Here is a 26,325-nt window from a genome sequence, read left to right as displayed (position 1 = left end):
AGCACAACTTCATGTTTACTCAGCAGGCACAAGCTGAAGCGAACCATCTGATTTCTAAACTCCTGTTGCCTCCCACTTTTTGTCTCATCATCATACTACATATCCAAGCTACACATGAAAGGTACCACAACCCAATTCACTCACCCGCTCCCTTTATTATAGCCCCTCTTGCTGTTTTCTCACCTGTCTCCCTCAACCAGCCTACCAGAAGTCCTACATACATAAGAAAAATGGAGCAAAAGCCTCTAGAAGGTGTGATAAATAAAAAGGAACCATAAGCTCCTTCTCGCCCTTGCAAAGAACAGAGTTATCTCCTCCCCAGCCTCTCCCATTCCCTCTTAAGCACTTACTTCCTTGGCTGTCTTGAATAGTTACAGGTGTTTTTTAATAGAAGCATGGGAAAGGAAGACTTACTAAAAGATGCTCAGAAATCTGTAAGAATATTCCTGGTGAGGGCACATTTGGTTTCTAGGGGGATGTTCAGGATGTATGCATCATCACAGTCTCAGAACTTCATTCTCCACCTATTTAGGATTCCCACCTGCCTTCACATAGGAGATGAAGCTTTCAATGAGGTCACACCAGACGCTGACAAGCACTGATGGGTGAGTCATGCTGCAGTAGCCAGAGATACTAGCAACAGATTTGTTAATCTGTATGCAGCCTAACTCTTCTTCTGGTCTATTCAAGAATGGAACACAATGGCTCAGAGATAGGTGACAGCAGAATTGCTGAAGAGCAAGGCCACATTTTCATAACTGTTTTATGGATTATAATAAGAACCAGCTCCTGGCAACAACGCAAACTGTGTCGTTTTACCTGTAAAATGGAAGATCAAGATCCCGATGGGGTCAGCAGTAGAGCTGTACATTGGAGGTCACTGGAAAAGCCACCATGTTAATAAGGAATCTGAGGGTTCTCAGAAGAGTTCCACCAACTCTTGCTCCAGCAGTTTAAATCATCTCCTCTAGCAAATCGCTATTCTAGAGGCTACATCCCTGTGCCAGGCTCAGCACCAGCCACTCTAGCACAAAGGCCAGTGTAGTAACAGCACCGTTAGGCTTGGACTGAGCTAAGACATCTACCATAAACCAGCAGAGTCAGGCACAGGAACTCTCTACTGCTGGCTCTGCTACAGGGGAGAAACCTGTGGAGAAGGACTAGACCAGACGACAGCGACATCCTGAACCACCACAGCAAAGTTCAGTAGGTCTTGTCCATGAAGGGTTTGGAGGTGTGACACACAAAACCATGGAACAAGTGAGATATGGGGACCGAGTGCATGACAGTGGAAAAAGTTTCTTCATTTTGGCTAAAGTACTGGACGGCCAGAAAAAGAACCAATAAGAAAGGGAAGAGACAAAGTAAATTCAAAAAGTTCTGTAGAGGGAGAAAAAAGAAATAAGGTGCTGCTGTATTTTCATTGTTAGGGAGCTATAACAAGCTTCCTAAGTCAAGCAGAGAAATAATTGTTTAAGACTTCTATTCAGAAGACAGTGTGAGCAGCAAATGCCAGAAGGACAACTAACAAAAGGTGTCTCTCAGAGAAAGCAAGCCACCTAGAGATTGCATAACTATAATGAATTTCCTCCCAGTTTCACATTATTAGTCACCTTTCACCCTTCTCTGCCAAAGGCTTCTTCTTATCCATCCATCCAAGGGCCAGAGCCAAGACACAAGCCTTTCCTGTCCTGCTTCTTTCCATCAGTTGCTCTTCAATTCAAGGGTTCCACAGTACCGATCCTTGCTGCACAGTCCAGCCATTTTGAACCAACTCCAGAGTAAAACCCTCTTCAGCCCTGTTTTGAGGGAAAGACCCGAGATACCTGAACTGATCCTCCTTATACTTAGTTGTCATGGCCTGGAAAAATGTTTTTTGGACAAACATGTTCTGATTTTGCTGTTAAAAGGGAGCCAAGAACATTGTTGTCTATGACTGTGTTTAAGAGGCACCCCAGCACCACACTTATCTTTAAGCATCTGATCTACCAAAGTGCATTGCATCTTGTGCTGTGTCAGTCACAATACGTTGTACTGATATTCTGGAAGTACTTCCTAGCATCAGTGCATTTGGCATTTATGTTATACACTATATACAAAAAAAGGCACCTAAAAAAGGACAGTTTAATAAGCTTTTTGTTATTCTGTTGCAGAGAAAGATAGAAAGAATTCCGGGGTGTCCCTGAGCAACATATATTACAAAAGACCCTGAAAGTAATCAGGGGAAATGTACATCTGACCAGAAAAAGCGTTCTTTTTCAAGTTCTGAAACCATTGCAAAGCAAAACCATTGCAAAGATCCATCAAGACGCCCTCACCAACAGAAGACATGCCTACCTAGAGTCCCTTGGAAACCTGATTGACTCAGGTGGAAATGACCTACTGGCATTTATTTGTAATTGCCCAGCATGGCACTTGCTGAGGAAGGAAAAGCTGTTGAGTCACACTGCAAGCCACTTTTCCACTTTGGTCTGGTTGCCCAGAGGGTAGAGTGGGACAGTCAGAAAGCTGAGATTCTCTTTATGCCTCTGACACTGACTTCCCATATGACCTTGGCAAGTGCTGCTTCTTGTGCCACTGTTTCCCCATTTCTTAATAGATAAAACCACTCCCTTGACTCATGGGACAGTCATAAGTGCAGAGCAAGGAACACATTTGTTTATCTAATAAAAGACAAGAGAGAAGAGTGAAGTATCATTATTGTGCTATAATACAAAAGCAGTTATGTAATAACATCAGTATTGCTTCATTTTTGTCATTACAGCATAACAACCCATCAGAGGGATGCTGTCTGACGTGGTAACTTCATCCCGGTGAAGGTACAGAAGTTTACCTCATTGATACAAAACCAGATTACAACCATCTGGAAGACTCTACCTCGTTTATTTTGACCAGCCTTTCTCTAGAACATGTTTTTCCTGTATCACCTCCTAACCCATAATAATGGCCCAAACTGCAGGTTTCATGAGGTAGTAAAAGCAAAACAATTCCTTGCTTATGCGTTTCACAACTAGTCACACACTAAAACACGAGTGCTTATCTTCTCTTGAAGAGAGAAGGAGCTGAAAGTTAGTTTCTAACTCAGTACGTAAGACATAAAAAGGGCACATTCTAAAGATCTCATTGCCAACAAAGAATTAAAAAAGAACCCTAATTTGGCTAAATTACATTCTGCATGTATGATGTCAAATTGCCTAAACCAAAAGCATTGGCAACTGCAATTCATAACTGCTATCACAATTAATAACCAAATTTCATTAGTTCAAGTTCTACAATTTATTTTAAAAGCTACAATTGGTCACTTCAAAAGGGTCAGAGTAAAGCAACATGTGGACTGGAGGCTAAGGAAGGTAGGACTGTGATTACAGCAGCTGAAACTCCGCCTTAATCACACTCTTATCTTTCTTATCTACTAAAGTATTTACAAAGCAATGATTACTGTACTAGGCACCATCACTGCTCCGAGTTACCTCTGAACCAACACCTTTGCGTTGCTGTAAGTAGTTTATACTGCTAAAGGTGTTGTCATTCTGCTGAGACAGAAAGCCAAGCTCCTCATCACTTAAAGTCATTACAAAAAATAAACTATGACACTTCTAAAGAAGTAGGGGTGTTAACCCCAATGTCCTGGCCAAATTCCCAGCTGGCGTAATTACAATGTGCCTTGAATAAATTCTTGCCACAGTTTCCGTTGGACATAGTATTGTTCTCTACTTCCTCTCCTACAATATTATGGAGTGCTGATGCACACTCTTAAAGGTCCTGTCTATGCTGGAATGGCGTGTGGGTCTACCCCAGGACCAGCTCTGTGGCAGCACATTGGGAATGCTGTGTTGAAACCAGTCCTGCCTGGCAGCTGAACCGCTAGGCAATTTGCAGTTGGTATTTATTGATGTTCTGGCACCTCCTTCCGATGGAATTAACTTTGGGTATAGCTATTGGATAGGCAGATGGGTGCAAATCCCAATGCAGACATACATAAACCTGTTTAGTTCTTTAAATTAACTAAATTTGCATCAGGAAATCAGCAAACTAAGCTAAACTAACTTTCTAGATGCCTACTGTGATCATCTGAGAAGGCAGCAAGAGCATGCTGAATAGCACAGGACTAGAAAAGCACACTAAAAGTGCCTGTTTAGCTTAGCTGGTGACAATAAACATCATAGTTTTCATATTTGGCTGTTCTTTCAGAATTTCTTCTTATTTTTGGAGCTATCACTGAATAAGGATCAAATGCAAATCTAGTATTTTAAGTAAAATACTTGATAGTTAATGGTAAAGCATTATTCACATTTTTCTGCAGCCACCATTACTGATGCTGAGGATTTTTACCTAGAGCTATCATTGCCTTTCTATATGTGTAACAGAAGAAGCTGAGGCCCAGCCTCTGTCGGTGTTTGCTGGGTTAACTCCACAGACCTCACCACCTGAAGCTTTTACTCTCATCATTCATGAGCTTTAAAGGCAATTTGTCTGCGGGAAGAAGTACAAGATGAAGATTCAAAAGAACCTGATTCTCCATTCCACCTTATGACCCCCATGGGCGGATCATTCCCTCTTACTGCTCCATTTAGTTCTCCCATTGCAAGAGCAAATGATACCCACTCTTTTGCAAAACAAGTACAAGAACAAATTTATACTGATAGGCCATGCTGGGCAGATTCGGGTCAAACACTATTGTTCTAACATTTGAAAATACAAATATTTACCTTTCAAGTTTGTCCTTAATTTCCCCCAAAGCGTGCCTCCAAACCCATATTATTTTAGAAAGGCAGAATCTGTAGTTTCAGAAAGTGGAGGGTTTTATTTTTGTACCATTACAAAAATGCCTTTTAACTTGTCAAACGATATGCTACAAATATCTTTGGCAGATGAATGAAACCAAGTTTCCTGTCATAGCTGCCAACTTCAAGGTTGAGATAATCAGATAAACCTTTAGTTTGCCTTTCCCCAATAACTTACAACAACATATGTTTGAAGTGATCCGCACTTATCTTACTTTTCCCATTGGGATTTGAAAAGGCAAAGTATCAGACCACTATGTGAGAAGTTTGCAAAACTCTGAAGATGTGGTCCACAATTATTACAGGCAACCTCTGTTCTCATCTTCCCTCAGGATTCCCCCATCCCTGGTTAAACAGTCCCCAATAGCTCTGCTTGTCTAGAGGCAAACACAAAGTTTACATCAATAGTATCCAGCATCGTCCTCAATGCTTGCTTTACAAAACCTTCTTATGGCACAAAACACCTGTTAGTTTAGGGAAAAACAGGAAGGAAATTTTGCTTGTTTTATTTCAGCAGTAATTCTGGATTTACAGAGTTGTACTTTTTCATACTGGAGACTCTTCAAAACCGTGAATATTTGCAGGGTACTTTATAACTGAGAACGTTTTCCCCTCAGATGTAATCCCAAATTTAAAAGCGGAAGCAAACCCTACAAACACACCTTTCACAAACTGTGTGACTTATGTAACTGTTTCTACGAATTTATTACCAGGATATCAGTGCAAATTGTTATTTTGATGATTCCTTGCCCCCATACTTCTGAAAGGGAAAGCAACTATAAACACAGGGGAGACTGACCTCAGTGATTTCCTCCGTTCAGGTAAGAGCACAACGCACTTAAACACCATGACAAGGAGAGGTGGACTGTTCAGCATTCCTCCAGCTGTAATCTACAGTAAAAACAAACAGATACGTAACTACAAGATGCGATAATTAATCCCTGCATGAAGCCAACTGTTATCTCTAGTTCATAGATAGAGATACCAAAGCACACAAAGGCTCAGCGACCTACCAAGTTCAAAACCCACCACTGAGAGACAAGACTACAGCTCAGGGGGCCCTGTGCTCAGCCTGTGAGACCTCTATTATTATTTTTAACTCTTCTGGCCATGCACAGGACACAGTTCAGCCAAGAGCAGACAGTCACAAACACACCCGCTTGGCCAGGCCAGTTGCACAAGAGTCAGCACAAGCAGACACCTACCACCTTCCTGGGATTATCGCCTGTAGCTGAGCTGCTCCCGGCCAGTGAAGCAGCTCCACTCAGCCGGATATCCTCACCCCTAGCTCGCCTGCCCCAAGCCCACCCTCCTCTGACACAGCTGTCCCCAATAGGCTCCCAACTGCCCTCCTTCTCCATCTCCTCACCCATGTCCAGGCCCCACCTGCCCCATCCCTAAGCCCTCCTTCTCTCTGCTCCTCCCCAAAGCACCCAGCGGAGCTTCCTCATGCCTTTCCTCAGTTTCCCCATTCCCCTGTCACCTCAGCAGCACACACCCCCCCGAACTTCTCCCTCAGGCCCCTATCACCTCTCTGGGTTTCCATATGGGGCTCCCTCAAACTCCCCTCAGTCCCCCTCCATTCCCTCAGTGACCCCTCACCATAACTGCCCTGACCCTCCCCACAAACAGCCCCTCACAACTGTCCCTACTCCCGCCACCCCTCACAACTGCCCCCCGCTCCCGCCACCCCTCACAACTGCCCCCCGCTCCCGCCACCCCTCACAACTGCCCCCCGCTACCTCCAGCCCCTCATAACTGCCCCTCGGCCCCGCCCCTCCTCATCCTCCTCCCCACAACCGCCGCCCCCCGCCCCTCCCGCGCGTCCGCGGATGGTGGGGGGGGAAGAGGGCGGCGAAGTCTCGCGAGAGGGGCGGGCGGGGGCCGCTGGCTGCGGGCAGCGCGGAGCGGCGGCGACGGAGCAGCCGGAGCCCGGTTGGCGCTGAGGGGAGGCGGCAGAGCAGGCAGGCGGTTATCCCGCCGCGGCCCGGCCCGGCCGAAGGGACCCGCTCCGCCGCGGCAGGCACGGCCGGCGCCGCCCGCCCTCCCGCACGCCGTGCCCCCGCGGCGCGGCCTGGCCGCGGTTCGGCGAAGCGGGGCCCAGGCGGCGGCGGCGGCCGTGGTGGTTGGTGGTGGCGGCGGCTGGGCTGCTCCGCCGCGCCTGCCCTGCCATCTTAGGTGCCGTGCCCCGCCGCCTTTGTGCCCGCCGCGCCCGGGCACCCGCGGGGGCCGGGCCCGACGCCCCTCCGGGGGCGCCTCCCCCCGCGGGGCCGCCGCCCCTTGCCCCGCTCCTCCTCCTCCTCCTCCTCCGCGGGGGGCCGACCGGCGCTCCCAGCCCGGCTGCGGCGGAGGGTAAGGCGGGCATCGCGGCGGGGGGCTCGGCCGGGGCGGGTCGGCGGCGCCCCCGGGAGGGCTGAGGGAGGACGGTTGAGGTGGAGGGGAAGGGGGGGGCCCGGTGGGGCCGGCGCCTCCCCCGCCGCGCTCTGCGGCAGTGCCGCAGGACTCGGGGCCGAGCACCGGCGGGGGAGCGGGAGGCGAAATGGCGCTTCCCTCGGAGGGGCGGCCGCCGCCGGTGGGGTGTTCCCCGCTGTCAGGGGCCGCCACAGGCCTTGGGGCTGGGGCCGGGGCTGGGCTGTCGGCCCCACGGGCCAGGCGTGCCCTGCGCCTCCGTCCTTTTTGTCTGCATGGCTCCGGTGGGCTTCGGTGGAGCCCCCGAGGGGTTGGGGGGTCCCTGGGAGACCGGCGGATTCCTGCCTTCCCCCCCCCCCCCTTTTTTTTTTCCTCCTTCCCCCGAGATCCCTAGCCCTCGCTCCTCCCCAAGCGGTGAGTTTTCCGTGTATATACCATTTTGTTCGGTGCTGGTGTGGGATTTGGATGAAAGTGACCTATTTTAAAGACCTTTTCTTGCTTCCCCTTAGCATTGCATGTGGCGGCCGATTCCGTTAGCCAAATAGCGTTTCCCAACCATTTTAATTTGTCAGATTAAAACATCTCATGGAGGCTAGATTTCTGCAACCCGCGTGTGGGTATGGCTTTGGGAATATCGTTCCCCTTGCTTTGCTGCAAAGCATCTTTGGAGCATTAGAGTTCACCTTTGTCACTGTGGAAGCAGAAATAAATATAAAGGCAATACCTGGGCGCCTGGAACATGCAGTTGTACCATTGTGTTGGGCGCGGTACAAGAAATGGGGGGGGGGGAGAACCAGGGATTAAAATGGTTGTTGTCAAGTGTAGATCTTTACGTGCCTCAGGAAAAAAATGACAGAACGGTATTAGCCTGGAGGACTTGAATTTATTTTCTCCGGAAAAAACGCTTCATGTTGATCATGCCTTGTCTCTGCTGCTTATCATGGCATGGAGTATTTCATTAGGTGGCATTTTAGTGGCTGAGTTGGTTAAATAGCAGTTGCATTAACTAGTTGAACAAATTGTGTCCTTCACCTTTGACTATCGCATTTTGAGAGCCCTTACAGCAGTGTGTCCACGCATGCCAAGGGCGGATTAATAAGATGTTACCTAAAGGTTTGGATGTTATTGATTCCTTACTATTAATGCTATTTATAGTGCGTTTGACATGGCTCTTGTTTTATGTATTTGGATAAAGGTTATCGGCTTGGAATGCTTCAAACGGTCCCAAAATACCACCCCTAGCATTATATATATATTTATATTGTGGAATGGTATTGTTGGATCTTCAGTGTCTGAAAAATAGCTTTAGTAGATAGCACATCATAATAGTGAAAACATGGTGGAAAACTGTTATGTTTTGACACTAGGGAAGGTTTGGTTTCATGTTTCAGGATTCCAGAATAACAACTTCTGTTGCAATAAATAGGATTTTGGATCCATTTTTCTTGAAATTACTTTGAGCCTTCCTGCTCCTTGCCTTTGTGCCTGTTCATAGCAAGCGTGTCATAGTTTTTGCTACTTAAGTCCAAGGGCAAACCTAATCAACGACTGGTTTGAGCCTTCATATTAGATTCTCCACAGCATTGGCCTAGTTCTGGCTGGTATGTTTGCCATTTTTAGGACTCCTCTTCCTTTTATCTGTAGACTGAAATACATTGATAAACTTGAACCTTAATTTGTCCTTTGAACTTGAGAGAATGTTTTTTCTCCTCTGTTAAGAATGTCTCACTGAAGAGAAAGTGATTCTGATACAACAGCTTAAATTAAATTTAATCCTCTTGGAACACCATTGCCTGAAGTAAAAACTCCTTGGATAGTTTGATTTTTTTTTCTTTTTAACTAGACTGAAATTAAGTGCTGCGTATAGAGGACCAGATGTTGGCATTAAAATTAGGTACAGATAAGGTAACTTAGGCCTCAAGTTAGGCTATTGGAAAAAGTTATCTGTCATATGTCCTTCTGTTAAATTCTGCTGTAAGGCTGGAGATTTTTAAATGCTTGCCTCCATCTAAATGCCATTTCCATGTGTGCAGTGTTCATCTTTGCCTGTCCATTATAATTCATCAGTTTTTGTCACTGGAATAACATATTTTTTAATGAGTTGTTAGCCTCAGTTTTTATGCTTGGTGGGACACATTAGAAGAGAAGCAAATATCACACTAATAATTACATCTTCAGATGTATCCTAGTAGTGGATTTCCTGTAATGAGGATGTTTTGTAGAGAACAATAGATATGGCAGTGAATTCAGAGATTTGTTTTAAAGATGTTGTAGGTAGCTGACTCTGCAGTAGTGAGATCCACTTGGACACAACCCTTCCACGCTCAACAGGAACATTAGGTGGTTTCCAGGTGCTTCATTTTCAGGTGCTAATTCTCTAAGACAGATGGATGGACTATTGCTGTTGTCTCTCTCTTCCCTCTCTTCTGCAAGCATGTACTTCTGATCTAACTTAATAGATACTACAGTCATTTGCAAAATGTTCCTCACATAAGTTTAGTTGACAGTATGGATGTTTTGTCAAATAAGAAAATGTTCAGAGTTGTTCTGGCTCTCTGTGGTCCAGAAGTGGTAAGAAGCTATGATAAATACCACTTGTCTTGTTCTATTCTCAATGTATTTTGGAGAACACTTGCATAATCACTGAGATCCTATCTTAGAAGTATTTTCTGTTGTGTTTCTGTTCATATTAAAATCAGGTAAACAATGTATTGTTATGTTGAAGTGTGTACTAGAAACTACAGAAAATCTTTGGTATTACCAGTGGTGACCTGGGCTCTTGTCTTCTGAATTACAAGGATTATGGGTGTCCATTACATTTTTCTGTTCTAGTATGCTATCTAGTGTGAAGGTTTTTTGTTTTATTTCTCTTTGTGAACCTGAAGAGTTTAACTTCAACTCTGGACTTGAATCATCTCTGAATTAGAGTTATCCTGGGTCTGACAGCAGGGTTTCAGGTAGGGGGAGCACAGATGTCCTCCCTCAGTAAACAGTGTTTGAGACAAGCTTGCCTATAGCAGTACAGAGGGATGATTTAATATCTTCTGAGACTGATAGTTGTCCTTTTCTTATAACCCTTGGATGTGCCTTACTCTTCTCCACAAACTGCTCATTCTTGACCAGCGTGACACAGGATGACACCCTGGGCTGTGCAGCCTCATGCTCTCTGGTGAGTTCCTGTTACTCTAGAAGTTGATTTAGGTGTGTGGTGCCATCCTCCACCTACCTTTCCACTTATGTCATTCCGCTGGCTCTGGTCTTTGATCCTGCACTGAGCCACACCAGCAGAAAGCTAACCTAAGGAGAAATGCAAGGACTTTTGTGTCAGTTTGGTGATCTGAAAATGCTCGGTGCACGGTTTGGTGAAGGTACAGACAACCCAATTTAGATCAGTTTATTCTGCCATGGAACCACAGCTTGTTCAGAGAGAAATGTATAGAGACAGACGTGGTTGGTGGCACTTTTTCCTAAACCTGTAGTAGGTAGATTTCAGGATTCTTTTTGTTTTATTGTTCTTTAACATGCTGAGGAGTTGTTCATCATACATAGATTTTTTTGTGGAGAAGAGACTGGAAAAAAAAAATCCAATGGATGGAGGGTCAGAAAACCACTAATCCCCTCATGTGAAGTTCCAGAGGGAGCTCAGCTGTGCAGAGCTGTGAAGCAGAGTCCTTCCAGGGAAAGCAGAACTTAAAATATAAAAACATGAAATCAGAGGTGAAGTGCAAAGTGTCTGAGGGGAAAGTGTGGCCCAACATGGGAGGAAGGGTTGGAGAGCTGTTTGAAAGCACAGTTGGCTTTTAGATGCTGTGTTCCCTCCTCCTTGTCTAAGTGCTCATTTACAGTACAAAACATGGAGGCAGGAATACTTTCTGAAGGCCCTTAGAAACACAATGGACATCAGACAGCACAATGGGTGCTCCAGACGTGGTTTCTTAAAGCAGTTTTTAAACGAATATTTGGTGATCACTGGAATGACAGTATTTTTTTAATTACCAAAGGGAAACCATTGAGAACTTTTAATACTTTGTCAGAAATTTAAGGCATTGTTACTCTTGACTATTACTATTCTTTACATCCTGCTAAGTCCTGGTTTCTTTGCCAGAAGAAAAGGCAAGGTAGCCACTATAAACACAGCATGAAATGGCCACAGCAGCAACAAGTTTTGTCTAAACAGAAAAGTTTCTCCAGTTTAAGTGTGGAGCTTCCTGAGTCCAGATCTGCAGAGTTAGTTACACACCTACATTGTAGCTTAGAAATGAGTTTTCCCTTCTCTTAGGGGTATGATGAGGACAGTCCAACATGAGTTACAGCGATGATGATGGCTGCTTAATCCGAGTGGACAGTAGCTAATAGTTTTGCCTGTTGTGTTGCTTGGCTAGATACAGTTTTGATTTTCTCTTGGGGTCAGGATGGGGTGACAGCATGAGATTTACATATTGAATATTGTCCTTAGAATGGAAAAGGCTACAAATGTTTTGGTTTGGGGAAAACTTAGGTCCTGAGGAAAGAAGTAAAAATCACAGCACTCTGAAGCTGGCAGGCTCTGCCGTTTTCTGTGCCTGTGATCTTCCACTGACCCTTATTACACTCCTGGCTACAGCCATGCAAATATTTTCTTTAGAGTGAGATGTAATTTTATAAAAACAGTTTTCTCCTACGCTCATCAAGTGTAACGTGTTTAGAGGGCAGCCTTCTATCGGGATGTGGGTGCGTGGTGCCTGTGAATTTAGTTGGAAGCTTTTGCTGCGTGTCAGTTATGTCAGGCCATGTTGGAAAAGTAAGTTTTGATGTCCAATATTAATCTCAAATTCTTGCTTATAGCTTTCAGATCAAAAGCCAATGTGTGTTATACCCGACTTCTTAATTATGAATAAAGTTGCTTTCAGCCTTTCACTTAGTTCAGCTAAACTTCAAACCCCCTTTTCTTCTCTTTAGTCTGCTGCCATTCACTGAGCATCAGCAGACACAGTTTTTGAGGGGCTAGATCCTTTAGGAGCAGTCCCTCTCTTTGCTGGTTCAGCTTCAGTTCATTCTGATCTGGCTGATTTTGTAAGGTGGGGAAAGCTTTGGGATGCAGGAGCATGGGAAAGTGGAATATGCGAATGCAAGTCTGTTGAAAGTGTAGGGAACATTTCTTGTAACAGTTTTTGGCTTGTTCCCCATCCATGTGTTCAGTCTGTTTTCCAAGCATCCAGCAATCCTTCCTCTTCCCTGATATACTCAAAGGCAATAACAGACCCAGGAGCCTGTTCCCAGAGAATTGTTGTGTTGGGATTTCTTGGAAAGAATCTCATGTGGGGTTGCACATATTTGTTATTTTTGCCTCCCTCCCCCTTCTTAATGTGCAATTCTTATTTCCCACTTCAGTCCCCTTTTAATTGGTGACTGTCACTCCCTGCCCTAGCTGAGGAGATGAGAAAAGAGGTTATTTTTGCTAACACTGTTTCTCAAATAGGCCACGGGTGTACAGTAAGTAGTGCAGCAACTTTCCCCATCAGATATTGGGATTTCTCAAGCTGCGTCCCGGTGGCAGCACAACATGTTTCTTCTTTAGTTCTGCCTTGCAGTTGTCACTAGGATTAGCTCCTCCCAGTTCCCACTTCCTTGTAACCCAATCTGAATAAAGATCATGGGATTTGAATGTGCTTTGCTGCTGCTGCTGCTCTGCATGTTTGGGTTGTCTCCGGGTTCTTTGTACGCTGTACACCATGATCTTCGCTTTTTGGCTTTGCCTCTTCCAAGGAGCACTTGACAGTTGTTAAAATCAGTTCTGGGCCAGCCATGATTTGATGCGATTAAACTGTGTTAAATGTGTTCCAGAACTGTTTCTTGGCCTACATAGCAAACTAGTTAAACCCTGGTTTTGAAATCTATTTATGTATGGTTCGGCTGCGTACCCCTAGGTGAGCTGTCATCTTCTTCAAGGGTCAGAGCACAGGATCTAGGCATAGCACGTGATCTTCTTTAAATCCACCTTTAAATCCACCACCCTCCCACACCTCCTTGGGCTTTTTTATTACTCTTTGCATATCGAAGTCTTGTCTTGGGAATTATGTAGCAGACTAACTGTAGGAATGCAGTTTCACCATCCATAAAGACTAACTCTGTTGCAGTGATACGATTTTCCCTGGCATCAGCTGAACTGGTACAAAACCCCACTTTCTACTTGCTCAGTACATCCTAGTACACGGGCAAGCTCCTAGACTGAGGTTTCTGGGAAGGTTTGCAATTTTAATTAAAAAAGAGGGTAACTTAGGCCTTGACAAAGTTTCATGTTGGCTTCTAGAAGTGCATATCAAAGTTGGGAAGGAAATAATGATATGTTTCAGATGCAGGGCCTTGCTAAGAATGCCAAGCTCCATTTTTATTAAGGTTAATTGCCATATAGGCAAACCCTGAACTCTTACCTGGGTTTTTGGCTTAATTTTCCTTCTTCCCTTTACACACAAAACCCCCTCTAACCCATGCTTTGAAGTATTTAAAACTAGGTTAGTCTCTGGCTGGAGGTGTGTGGTAGAACCTCCTGTTAATTCTTGCTGGGACCTGCCCGTTTTGCAGCAAGAATGCAGGCGAACCCATCCGAAGGCTGATCATCTGTCCTTTGTGGAGGATGGAGGATTATTTTTTCCCTTCATTTGACACAGTACATGGGTGAAGGAATTCTAGAGCATCTCCATCCCCAAAGCCACGTCGGGTCCCCAGAGCCTTCCAAGCAGGAGTGCGTGCCCATGGAGGGGGAGGAGGAGTGCTTCATCAGGATGCTTGGTGTGAGTTCAGTTGGTTGCATGGTTATCACTGGAGATACCTCCTTCTCCCACTCTCAGAAGATGTTGCCGTGAGCTGCTGGCTCAGAAGTTGGCTATATTCTTACCAGATCAACCTACACAGCAGTCCCAAACTGACCAGAGTCTTCCAAATTTCACTCTTGCTGGCTGGGAGGACAGAGTGCGGGGTTGCAAACTCTTAACAATAACCTGTGCTTAAGAAGAGGTCAATATCTGTGCTTCTAATCCAAAATAAAATGTTCCAGAAGCAGCAAGTTCTCATCCTCCCCATTACCTTTGATTTCGTTGCAGTACTGATGTTCTAAATTTGTTTGTGAAAACAAGACTGGGCAAAAGATTTGTTCCTGATTTGACAATAACAAGCAGAGCACTTTGGATACTAGACTAACATGAAAATAGTTTACTTACAAAGAATGTGATTTACCTGCACTGGCTCGTAATAAGTCACAAAACCATAAAGAACATTTAAAGAATTCTTTACTAGTTTATTGAAAAGTCCTGTTCCAAAATACTTTAATGGTAGGTGCATTTTCTTAAATAGCTCCTCCCTCTTGAAAAGATGAATTCACACATTATTTTAAGTATCTTGTATTTTCCCCTGTTGCAGGAGTTGGTGGTTGTGGGTGGCTGCAGGCAGGCCAGCACCTGGGGCTCCAGGGTCTTCCCACAGTGGCTGGTCCAGCACCAGGGTGTTTGATCCTTATTTGAGTAGTCTTCCCATTGCACACCCTGGTACTGCAAACTAATTACTGTAGTGGCTATAAACTGGTATAATCACTATGCTGCTTGTAGGTATTACAAATATTTTTATGTTTAAATAGAAATAGCTATCATTAGTATGATGAGAAATGAAATATTAGTACACAAATAGAAATCTAAGTAAGCTATAACACAGATTATCTTACCTATGTGATGTTTTTGTACTTTTCTCTGAGTTGGCAGGATAATAATAGTAATTCCCAGTTCTGAATTTCATCCATAAATCTCAAAGTATTTTAAATGGATGATGAATGCATATATATTTTTCACACTTATAAGGTGGAGATGATGCTGAAGTACAGGCAGAGGAGTGATTTGTCCAGCACAAGTGATGGCAGAGGTAGAAGAATTTCTCTCCTCGGTCCCCAGTTAACATCTGGCCACAGGACTGCAGTACCCTCAGGTTGTAAAGTAGAAGCAGCAGTGTAGAAGGTGCTGTGGAGGCTGTGCTGTGCCAGTGTCCCAGATCTCTTCCTGAAAGTCTGGCCCTGACCTCCTAATAATGCAGGGAGGTGGGGTTTTTTGTTTCATCATATGAGCACTATGTGGATTTTTCTTCTCATAATGGCAGTTTGATGCTGTTCATTAATGACTGGCTAAATCTTGACATCTGTGATATTCTTTGTTACTATGATGTGCTTGTTGCTGGTTTTTGGTTTTAAATAAATCTGACAAGGGCCTTTAATGCATTGGGGGTCGGTCCCTGAACTTCATGAACAACAGTCTTTTCATTTTGGGAGTCAGTCACACACAGGGATAACTGAGCAGTTCTCACCTAAGTAAATAGTCTTATGCATATATAATTGCAAGACTTGGGGTTCGTCTGGACATTTTTATGGAGCTCTTTGGAGGCAGAGTGTATCCTGTTATCCTGTTTGTGCAGACCCTGCTACTGCTGAATCTCACCTCTTCATAAGGGTCAAGTTATTGTGTAATGCAGATCTTTTCTGTAGAAACCTGCGAGTGTTCTCACCTGGAAGGAAGAAGAGCTTTGGGCCCCTGTAGCATCAGGACTTTTTAAGCACTGCAGAGTGAGCCATTGCTCAGCTCATCACAAGTAACTTTCATCTGTTCTCGATTCTACTTCAGCTGTCTCTGCAGAGAGGTTTGCAGTGTTGGTATTCATTTAAAGCATACCTATGCAGGAAAATTGCTGGGGCTTATTTGGAATAATAAAACTAAGGATTTTGTTGCTTCACTCTTATTATTTTAAAACTAGAATAACCCAAAAAACATTCAAACCTTGAAATCTGAGTGCCAGTGTGGACGTGCTCAATATTTTGGGACCTTGGTTTTCTGAGGTATTTCTGTTCAATGTTGTCACAGTCATGGAGTATGAAATTGAGCAAGTTTTCTCCACGATATGCTTTCAGCTTTGGAACTAATGCTACCTGTGCTGGTTTTAAATAGTTCATACCTGTTTATCATGCACATTGCAAAATCTACCTACCCATTTACATAGGTGTTGGGGAAACAAGGATGATAGGGACTAGCATGAGTGGTACGGAGCAGAATGAGTGGAAGGAGAGTATGGTGTGAGTTGTGATTCTACTTGTCTGCTTATGTTCTGGCTAGGAGGCATCGAGCACCTGCTGATTTAGGGGTTTTCTAGATGTGATTTCATGCCTGTGATTAGCATTTCTAAGGACATGACACATTCGGTCTCACCACTAAAATACGTTCTGTAAATATGTAAACAGAAAATTATAGAGATGGTCACTGTCCGTCTGTCCTGACGAGTCTCCAGAGGTAACCCAACAGGACTCAGCACGCTCTGCTGGGCTGGTCAATAGAACAGATCACACTGCAAACCTAGGAGTAAAATCCCTTCTCTGAGTGGAGTTACCACCTCCTTTTGATGCTTCCTTAATGTCTCCTTTTCTTCCTCTTCAATCGCCAGGACAGGAGATTGAGGTGTTTGGGTACCCTGTTCCAGTGTCTTACCATTTTACTCTTTGAAGTCTTAAAGTCCAGCTCTGTAAAAAACTTCATCTGCTTCACTGAAATCTGTAATTACATTTAAACCAAAATCAGACATCTGTCATGCCAGAATTCCTCAAGGTAGATGATGAACAGTAAGAACAGGACTTAAAAGTTCAGGGGAAGTGTGAGATCCTGTAAGATGGGGTCTCTTAAAAATCTTTCTCTGGATAAACTCTGCAAATGGGACCTGGTTGGTTGATGTTATTGTTGGAGCGTTGTCCCTAAGTTGAGAGCAAAGCTGTGTTTTGCTGCTTTGAGAAATTATTAGTATTCAGTCTGAATTGAGCGGGCTGCTGATACTGATTAGCTTGTGCATAAGGTGGAAATGGCAATCTTCTTAATTTCATATTTAATTACCAAAAAAATCACAGCAAAGAGGTACCAAATAATCCATGTGACCACTGGGTATTTAATTCCCTTCTATAATTCTCCCTTTATTGCTGGTTTTTTATTGTTGCTGTGTAAAATTAAGTCATAAATTGTTAGGAGCAAGGAAAATGGTCATATACCATCAAGTTTGGTGTCAAGAAGCATCTTGGAGATTTGCTTCCAAGATTTTGCAGGTATTTCTCACTTAAGACCTGTTATTTCTGAGCTTGCAAGTCATGTCGAAGTGTTGAGTTCAGGTATTACATGAAGGATGAATCTCCTCGTGACGTGGAGCAGTCAGTGCACGTGTCCTGGCACGGGCCTCTCCTGAGTTCTAATAAATACAGACAAGGTATGAATGCCTCTTCAGTGCAAGAGGCGTGTTCCTTCCCTCTGCAGGTGCTACCTTCTGCATGCGTACACATCCAGCAGCTCCTCTGTCCCTGCTGGTGCAGTGTGTGTACTTCCTCTGCAGGAAAGATGCTTCTTGGGATGCTTACCTCATATGGAAGGAATAACTTTGTAAAGCCTTAAAGTGAGAGGGACTTTTGACAAGGGCCTGTAGGGACAGGGCAAGGGGAATGGCTCTAACCTGCCAGAGGGGAGATTGAGATGAGCTCTTAGGCAGAAGCTCTTCCCTGTGAGGGTGCTGAGGCGCTGGCACAGGGTGCCCAGAGAAGCTGTGGCTGCCCCATCCCTGGCAGTGTTCAAGGCCAGGCTGGACACAGGGGCTTGGAGCAACCTGCTCTAGTGGAAGGTGTCCCTGCCTGTGGCAGGGAGTTGGAACTGGATGAGCTTTAAGGTCCCTTCCAACCCAAACCACTCTGTGATTCTCATTCTATGAGAGCAGTTTCCAGTGACTTAAACATACTATGCTTTGTTTTATCATAGTAAAAGCCACTTGCCTGTATAACTCAAAACCTGTAATAAACCAGGCATAAATAAGCATCAAACAATGTAGTGTTCAAAATATCTCCGTAACTAAACACCTTTTAACTCGATTCTCCTTCACCTGTAAAGCATGAGGCCTGTGTCGTCTTCCCCATTTTGATGGGCTCTGAAGGGAATATTCTTTTACCCCATGGCACGTTGAGCTTTGAGTTGTCTCAGAGGTAACAGCCAGCAGCAGAACTGCTGTCCTGAGCTCTGCTCCGAGGGTGAGCCGATCCCTCCTGTCTGGGTTTGGGTTTTTTGGTGGATGTGATGTCATCATTCCGCGAGGTCTGCGCCGCCGCCGCGTCCTCCAGGAAAACAAAACCGGGGGGACGAGACCTGAATGTCAAATGGAAAAAACAAGCAGATCTGATTCTCCCTCTCCTCCCTCCCCCTTTCGCTTTGAAAGGAGCTTTCAAGCTGACTTTATACAACAGGAATTAGCTTCATAGAGAAAAAAAGAGAGTGGGAGAAGCAGTTAGTTCTTTTCAGTTCTTACTATCAGGTTCTCAAAAATAACTTCTTCCTGCCTTGCTGGAGGATGTGATGTATATGATGTGCCAGATGCAGATATAGGGGCATTTTGTAAACACCCAAGTCCTCCTTGTTTCAGGGATCATTTTTATTAGCAGCCTTTCTTTGGTTTTTACCATTTTGGAGATACTTAAAGCAGCACTGACACTTCTTGTCATGGTTGCATTGGTTTCTACCAGAGAACTATCCCATCTACTTCAGATGTTTGTATAAGTACCATGGCAGTACTAACACCAGCCTTCCACCAAGATTACTGTTGGGCCCTGGCCATGGCCAGGGGAGTAGCCAAAACCAACTGCAGGGCTGATAGAACCAGGCTCATTTTTGTTCAAGCCTGTGGAATTTGATTGTATCCGAGTTCTTCCTCCTTTATGGAAGCCCTTTTGTGGCTTAGCAGCAACTGGCTTTCATGCAGCTTGTTAGCTTTACTGAGCAATATGGTTCATGTAAATATGGACAGGTTTATTCTTTTTCAGGCTGAAGCTTTAGCTATTCCCTCATTCAAAATGACTTTGCAAAATAATCTGCAGTGAGGTAGTTTTAGGTGTTTGGAAGCTATAAACTGAGTATTGGTTGTGGGAAGATAGACTGGTGGTCTCTGAGAAGCTGTCCAGATGTAGTAACAACTTCTGGGCATTGAGCGACACTGGAGCTGATATTCCTTGCTCCGTTGTGTTCAGGAACCTTAATTACTTCTTGGTTGCTCTTTGTAGCTTGGGTCCAAAAACTAAATACTGTTTTCTGGCATGGCATGGTGAGTTCTCCCTGTCCAGCTGGGCTGCATGGGTGATCTGCATGCATGATGAGGGAGCAGTTCTCGCTGGTCGGTTGTTAGGGCGTATCTGCCCAAGGTATCAGGAGGTTGTCCTACTTTCCCAGCTCAAAAATCCAAGATCCTTAGAACTTCTAAAACGGACACCTGACTTTCCCTTTGTTTAGGAATCAGGAGCAGTCAGCAAATAGATCTTCTTTTAATAAGGGAAATGTTGCTTGAAACTTTCCTGTTGTTTTTTTCCGCTCTCTTATTTGTCTGTTCCTACTGACAAAAGGCATAATCCATTATTCCAAACTGTTGGAAAAGAGGTTTCAAATTGCCAGGTATGAAATTATGCCGCTCGCTCAGTTACCAGCAGGAAATGGCATGTGAGATGTTTCAAAACCTACAAAGGAGAAAGTTCTTTGTATGTGTGAATTTAGTATTCACAAAAGGTGTCAGATTGACAGCCTTGGAGATTGTGGAGATGGGAATTTTATTTATCCCTGGAGTAGGTGCTGTGCAGAACTGCAATAGTGCAAAAATGTCCTGTATTATTCTGCTGTTACTCTACCAGTGCCCTTCACAGGCAGCCTCTGGGGTGAGGAGCTCCTTTCTCTGTGCCCCTTCAAACAGCTGGCTGCCAAAGGGATGTGAGGGTGTTCTTTTATGTGTGATGTGGGTGCTTATCTCCTCAAATCTAAACAGATGTGAAAGGAATTTGATAGCATCTACCTCTATCCAGCCGCTGGAGCAGAGACAGCCTGCAGCCCCCATGTTCTCCACTTGTATGCAGACTGGTAGTCTTGGGGCAGAAGGTGTTAGCAGAGTCTGTTATTCACTGATTTATTTGTTCTGCAAAGGTTTAACACTCTGTCTTGTGATAAATGTAACTTACACTGAGATATATGATTATAAAATCAGGTAAATAATTCTGCTCCTTGTTTTAATAGATTGAGCACTGGGTGAAACTTAAAAAAGCAGCACAGACCTTGTGTATTTAATGGTTGGCATAAGAAATGGGATGTCAGATCTTTGTGTTCTTACTGTGAACTTGTGTGGTCTTGGACAGGTCACCCTTTAGTCACATAGTTTGCGTGTTTGTAAGGGAAGGATGTTTGCTGCAACTCTACTATGTACTCAGCTTTGTACTCTACTAGGTACTCAGTGCTTCTTAAGCCTTGGTAATGAAAGTATAGGTCAGATGTGACGTGATTTTTGGCTGTTGAAGAATATCCTCTTGAGAGAAAGAAAGGAAATGGATCAACCTTTGGTCACCAGAACTTTGGTCTTTCCACATGTTTCCAGACCCAACATAAGACCTGAAAATGCCAATGTGAATGGAGACATTGCAGGTGCAGTCCTCTCCATCCTGTTGAGTTGACACAGTCGGCCAGTGTCAGTCATGCAGAGCTGTGTCCTGCAGGCTTTGAAACCATCAGCCTGAGCTGTGATCTGCTTTCTCCAACTGATATGGACAATATATGGTTTGAATCCCAAGGACTGATAATGTTTCAGCTTTAGAATGAATGGTCTTTATTTCAGAGAGATGATTTTATTTTACTTTTCACCAACAATCAAATACCATTAACCCCAGTGCAAACCATCACTTGCATCCCAAAAGGAAAACCTCTTCTTAAAAGCTTCTACTGTTCACCAGGACAAAATTTCTGATGCAGTTTTTCAGTATAAACTATCTGTGGCATGATAAAATCCAAACATCATTAATGAAGATGGATTTTAGGTAACAGCTGATTGTCTTCTCATGTGCTCTTTTACTTTCTAAATTCCATGAGCTTTCTTCAAATTTAAATGGAAAATGCTGCAAGTTTTTCTGCCTCAGCACAAGGGCCACTTCACTGCAGCCATAGCTGTGGATAAGGTAGATACTTAAATGCTGTAAAGAAGAGGATCATTTTAGGGGAACCTGGACGGATATGGTGACAGTATTGAAACTAATGCAGCCAACTTCTCTTGTTTTGTCTAAAAATGTTTGATAAACTCTTCAGGGAAATAGGAGGGTGTCTGGAAGGTGTCATGTAAGGAAGGTGTGGGGTTTTCTATGAGTTGTCCTTTTGCTAACATAAAAATGGAGAAAGGAACACCAAACCCTGTTTCGGGGGGCAAGAAAACCCCCAAATAACACCAAAACAAAGCAGCAAGTGCTTTATTTCTAATGTCCCCTTGGCAAGGTCTGTCCCACTGCTCTCTTGGGACTGTTGCCATGAGTGTCCTTGTTCCCTGGTGCTTTACTTCTTCCATATCTTCATAGAGGCAGATCCCTGCGTTGCATATTTGCAGACCATCTTAAGGAAGTCCTTCAGACCATGCAGCTTAATCCTGGTCCAGCTGTGCCATGTAGCTACAGCTCTGGGTAGTAGTTTTTACCATCTCCGTTTACCATCCTGCATTAGATGGCATTACTGTGTGCCTCTCAGTAGTATGGTTTGACCAAGTCACTGATTGCCTTCAGATCAGATGCTCCTCACAACAGCCATCCAGCAAGGTGCTGTTCTGACAGAGGCCTTTGAGCTCAATCCCTGCCAGCAGTGAGTGCTTAAGGAGAAATGTAAGATTATTGTAGTTGTATTTTCTTTGCAATGTTATACCTTTACAGGTCAGACCTGGAGAAGTCGCCTGTCTGCAGCTCCCTGCCTCGCCTCATGCAAAAGCTGAGGCCAGAATCCTTGAAGCAGGCAGGACAGCCTTGTTTTCAGGAAGGCCAAGTGTAAGAGCAGGTTCCACCATAGCTCAATTAAACTTTTATTTAAAGGCACAGAAAATAGTTTGATCCATCGACTGAAGCAATCCAATTATTGTGCACCCCAGCTAAAGGGTAGGGCTGGAAATGGTTGCTGATTATTTCTTTTCCGTTCATTTGCTTTTGTGAATGATTGCAGAGAACAGCTGGATTAAGCAGCTTTGTGTGCCAGCACACAAAGAAGAACCTGTGAAATATAAAGGTGTTTGGATCTGTGCTATTGGAATGGACCCATTTCTGATTACAGTTTTTTGTCAAATTTAGGGTGCACGTGTTCCTATTTGAGCCGAAATTGCCTTTTCAGCCTTAAAACACTTTAACACTTACTTTGTACATTCAAGCGACTTAAGTGCTTCCCTCCTCTCTTCAGGCCAGAAGGAAGTGCTGTATTTCTTGCTTGGTGTACAGGAGAAAAATTGTTTAAATACTCCCAGCAAGAGTCAACCTGGGTGGGATGGACCTTGGGCATTAAAACCTGCTTTGTGGGCCTTGTTTCTGAATTGTTGTTCCAACTATTTGCTTCAGGTGATGATGCTGACCTACCTCTTTCATCCCTTGTATTCAGGACAAGTAGTAATCCTGCCAAAACCAGAAAAGAGCCAGATAATTTTTGTTTAAGCAGGTTTTTGGAGAAAAGATGTAGTCATTTACCTTCTGTGTGTGCACATGATGTATTGACTTAACCTGTCTTTCTGGTGGAGAGGCAGCCAAGCAGTAGGATGCTGAAGACTGTGATTTGATGGACCTTTTAGTAAACCTTCCTTAAGGAGAGATCTGCATTTCCTGGGTACATTCCAGTGCAGTGGATTCCACTCCTCACTTCTGTAGTGCTTGCAGATGTTGGTGTTCAGAGAAACACCAGCACTTGAGCATTCCATGCATGTGTTTTAGTGAGATATAGATAAATAATGATAGAGGCAGGTAAAGCATAAAGGTTAATTTGTTTTATATAAGTTCCATCAAGATGGAGACTCTCTTTGTATTGCAAAACACCTCCTGGAGCAGAGGCTTTTCCTTAGCAGGACCCACGCTTCCAGTGCAATGATAAGAAGAGGGGAAACCAGTGCTTTGCAGGGGGTTATCCTCAAAGAGCAGCTGAAGATGCTCCAGCCCTGGGCTGTAGGAGATCAGAAGGACTTTTCCCTGCCAGAGAGGCTCCTCTTGTTTCCAGTTTCTAGGCTGTTGGGAATCTCTGTCCTGTGTTGAGTGAATCATTCCTGGAGAGCACCCAGGCAGTGTGGAGGAGGAAAATGCCTGGTGTGAATGCAGGAGGCATAAAAGTCAGATGAGAGAGGAGAGATAAGAATCCATCAGGACAGAAGTATAGTGGCACTGGGGCTGCAGAGGGATCGGAGAGGAAGGAGCTACAGCTGGTGGAGAAATGGAGCTGGAGGTTTGCAGGAGAGGTGGCTCGGGGGCCTGGGAGATGGAGGCAGCAGGAGAAGATGAGTTGGCAAGGGAGATGGCAGTCTGAATTCTGACACTTTCTAATTCTGGAGTGCTTGCCTTTGTAACCTTAATAATTTTGTTCTAATAGACTAGATACAAAAATTGCATTATATGTTCTGAGGAATTGGGTTGCTATGGTGATGGGTATAGAAGTACATAAGAGAGAAGATGTCAGCAAACGGAACAGCTGTAATGTGGCACACGAACCTGTGACTGCCTGGATTTGGGAAGCAGGCCTTTAGGAACTTGTGCTTCAGTCTCAGCTCTCACTGCAGGGATGCCTGTTCCTGTGTGAAAGTGACGTCAGAGCTTCCACAAGAAATCTTCCGGGTTTATGGAATTTCAGCAGATGTGCCCCAGGTTTCTGGGCAGACAGAACACGCACCTCCCTTCTGTGCCAGGATGGGGAGGTCTCTATTCCCACCCAGCAGCTGGAAGTGCAGGACCAGTCGGACCACGAGTGTGCAGGATGGGAGCAGAGTAGGCAAGCATCAGCACAGGAGGGGAAGTGATGGTGGTTGTTGCACACCTCTTATGCCTTCCCCATCTGCAGCAAGGATACCTTTCGTATGCCCACCCACACCTCCTGATTTTAGCACTGCTTGTACAGTGTTTGCCATGCTTGGGGAAGGATGGGTTGTGAGGGGGGCTAGCCACCACAGGAGAGCGTTGCTGGAGAGCTGATAGAGCAGGACAGTGAGCAGGATGGAGGAGCACTGCAGGTACAGTTCATCTCACGTAGGTGAATGTAGGTACAGATCAGGACAGCATTATGTTGGAGGCTTCTTAAAGCCAAGCGTGGTGTAGTGGGTTGGGGACTGGCTATGTGGGAAGGTGAGTTCATGCTGTCAAAGGAGGAAGTATGGGCTAAGGGGAAGCTGCTGGTAGTTTCCAAGGACCAATGTTCAGACAGTTTTAACTGGTGTTTTGGGCTTGATGTACATGTGAAAGCACTGTACATGTGTTAATAAAATTTGCTGACGTGAAGTTAGGGGGTTTCATCAGTCCAGAGGTCTGGAGTCTCACTTGGGAGGATGGAATGAGCTGGGGGGTTTGCACTAATAGGGACATAAATGAGATAGCACAAAGTGCATGGTCATGCAGTGTCAACAAGCATGTCATAATATGTAAAAATATATATTGTATGTGTATACTGTATATATGAAATATGAAAGTGTCATTTATCAGAACTGGAAAGATGTGAAATACTTGAGTATATCCATTGATACCAAGGTGATTTAAAAAGTTTAATGCTGTATTTCCAGGAAATAAGCAGATGTGGACAATTTTATTCAGGGATGTTTAAAAAATAAAAGGCCTTAGCTTAGGACAGATGTGAGGAAGGGCTGTTGGGGTGCTCTGGGAGGTGAGTTTTCTCCTGCATCATAAAGGGAGACAAAACTGGCTTGCTTTTTCCACCTAACAGGCTAAGGGGACACGTATTCTATCTCTGTAGTTGTGCTTATCCCTCAATATTGAAAAGGGAGGAATACTGTTTAAGGACAATGTGGGGAAAAGAGTAAGTCAGTGTACATTGACAGATAATAAATACAAACTGTAAATCGGTCTAAATCAGTTCTTAGTCTTAAATTGGTTCCTAATCAGAATGGGAGTTTCTGGAGCAGCCTTGTAACCAGAGGAGTGGCTTTGAGAAGTTCTCAGGAGGTGGTTATGTTTTGATGATTGGATTCTATTATATAGTTGCTTAAAATAGCAGGAACAGGAGTTAATAGGACCTTCAGTCCTGTGATCTTAGCTATCCAATTGAGACATACTCTGTACCTGAACCACCACTACTAAATTGTTTCGTATATTAGTTGAAATGAGCATTTTTCCCTATGAAAGCAGATAAAACCAAATTAAAAGGCTTGTTATCTTAATACATAATGAAAACTATGTTTTGCTTGGAAAGAAAGGCAGAGAGAGAAGTAATCTAGACCTTGCAGAAGCCACTGGAGAAGCGTTTCTTCACTTAGGTAAAATGGGTGGGTTTTGATTTGTTGTTGTTTGCTTTTGGTTGTTTGACTCATCCCTTTGCTGTGTGCTGGTCAAAACATTGTTCTGCTCAGTCATGTGGAGACAGGAAAAATAAATACTCAACCTGAGCTGGAGTAAAACTGTACAAATTGCCCTGACTTTGGGGAATTCCAGCGGGAAAGGAGGTACTCACAGGCTCTAGAAATGCGTGAAATAATAGCTCAGTAAAGGTTCTCCACTTGTGAGTACAGTTAGACGGGGCTTGGAGCAAGCTGCTCTAGTGGAAGGTGTCCCTGCCTGTGGCAGGGGGCTGGAACTGGATGAGCTTTAAGGTCCCTTCCAACACAAACCATTCTATGATCTGATTATTTCTCTGCAGCCTTTCAATAAATCTTTTTTCTGTTTGCGATAGTAGTTGTATATTTTATTAACCCATGTTAAACAAAATCGACCTTTTTCATAACAAGGTGTGTAATGATAATGCTTGTTTGACCCTGGAAGAATAGCAATGCAGAAACTGTCATCCAAAACACATCCCTGGTCTGGTCCTACCTGCTGTTTCTGGCAGTGGTAAGAACTGGATGCTTCAGAAGAGGTGCCAGGAGCGTTCAGGAATACCTTACCCGACCTGTCTGTGGATGTTCTTACTCCTGTGAATGTCTAATTTAAAAAGCAATGTTTGTATCTCTCGGGCTCAGCACCTTGCAGTCATTCTGCAGGTTAATTTTCCTCTTTATAGCTTGATGGGTTGAATTCCTTCTCTCTGTTATAATTATGCCGCACTGAAATTTTATGGATTCTCCCCTTTTCCTTGAAGCCTGAGCA

General features: G+C 44.3%; 3 protein-coding genes across 6 annotated transcripts in view; 1 reads left to right on the top strand and 2 right to left on the bottom strand.

Moving 5' to 3' along the window:
* Positions 1 to 6,246, bottom strand: part of NUFIP2 (nuclear FMR1 interacting protein 2) — a 42,194-nt gene extending 35,948 nt beyond the window's left edge. The window contains exons 1-2 of one of the 2 annotated variants that reach the window (XM_032919701.1): positions 5,990 to 6,246; positions 5,584 to 5,675 (exon numbers count right to left, since the gene is read on the bottom strand). The gene's annotated coding sequence lies outside the window, so the exon portion shown is untranslated. Of the gene's footprint in view, positions 1 to 5,583; positions 5,781 to 5,989 lie in introns of those variants that run through there. The other variant, XM_032919702.1, reaches the window with a different exon arrangement.
* Positions 6,247 to 6,536: 290 nt separating this feature from the next.
* On the bottom strand, positions 6,537 to 7,934 carry LOC115602132 (basic proline-rich protein-like). The gene is made up of 2 exons (XM_030472918.1): positions 7,918 to 7,934; positions 6,537 to 7,482 (listed from the first exon to the last, which is right to left on the bottom strand). The coding sequence occupies exons 1-2, from the start codon at positions 7,932 to 7,934 to the stop codon at positions 6,537 to 6,539; spliced, it is 963 nt and encodes a 320-aa protein (XP_030328778.1).
* The window catches only part of TAOK1 (TAO kinase 1), a 72,103-nt gene continuing 52,426 nt past the window's right edge, over positions 6,649 to 26,325 (top strand). For 2 of the 3 annotated variants that reach the window (XM_030472265.1, XM_030472263.1), the window contains exon 1: positions 6,649 to 7,136. The gene's annotated coding sequence lies outside the window, so the exon portion shown is untranslated. The remainder of the gene's footprint in view (positions 7,137 to 26,325) is intronic. The other variant, XM_030472264.1, reaches the window with a different exon arrangement.

Source organism: Strigops habroptila (assembly GCF_004027225.2).
Source record: "Strigops habroptila isolate Jane chromosome 13 unlocalized genomic scaffold, bStrHab1.2.pri S16, whole genome shotgun sequence".
NCBI classification, from domain to species: domain Eukaryota; kingdom Metazoa; phylum Chordata; class Aves; order Psittaciformes; family Psittacidae; genus Strigops; species Strigops habroptila.
This window is presented reverse-complemented; position numbering and strand designations above follow the sequence as displayed.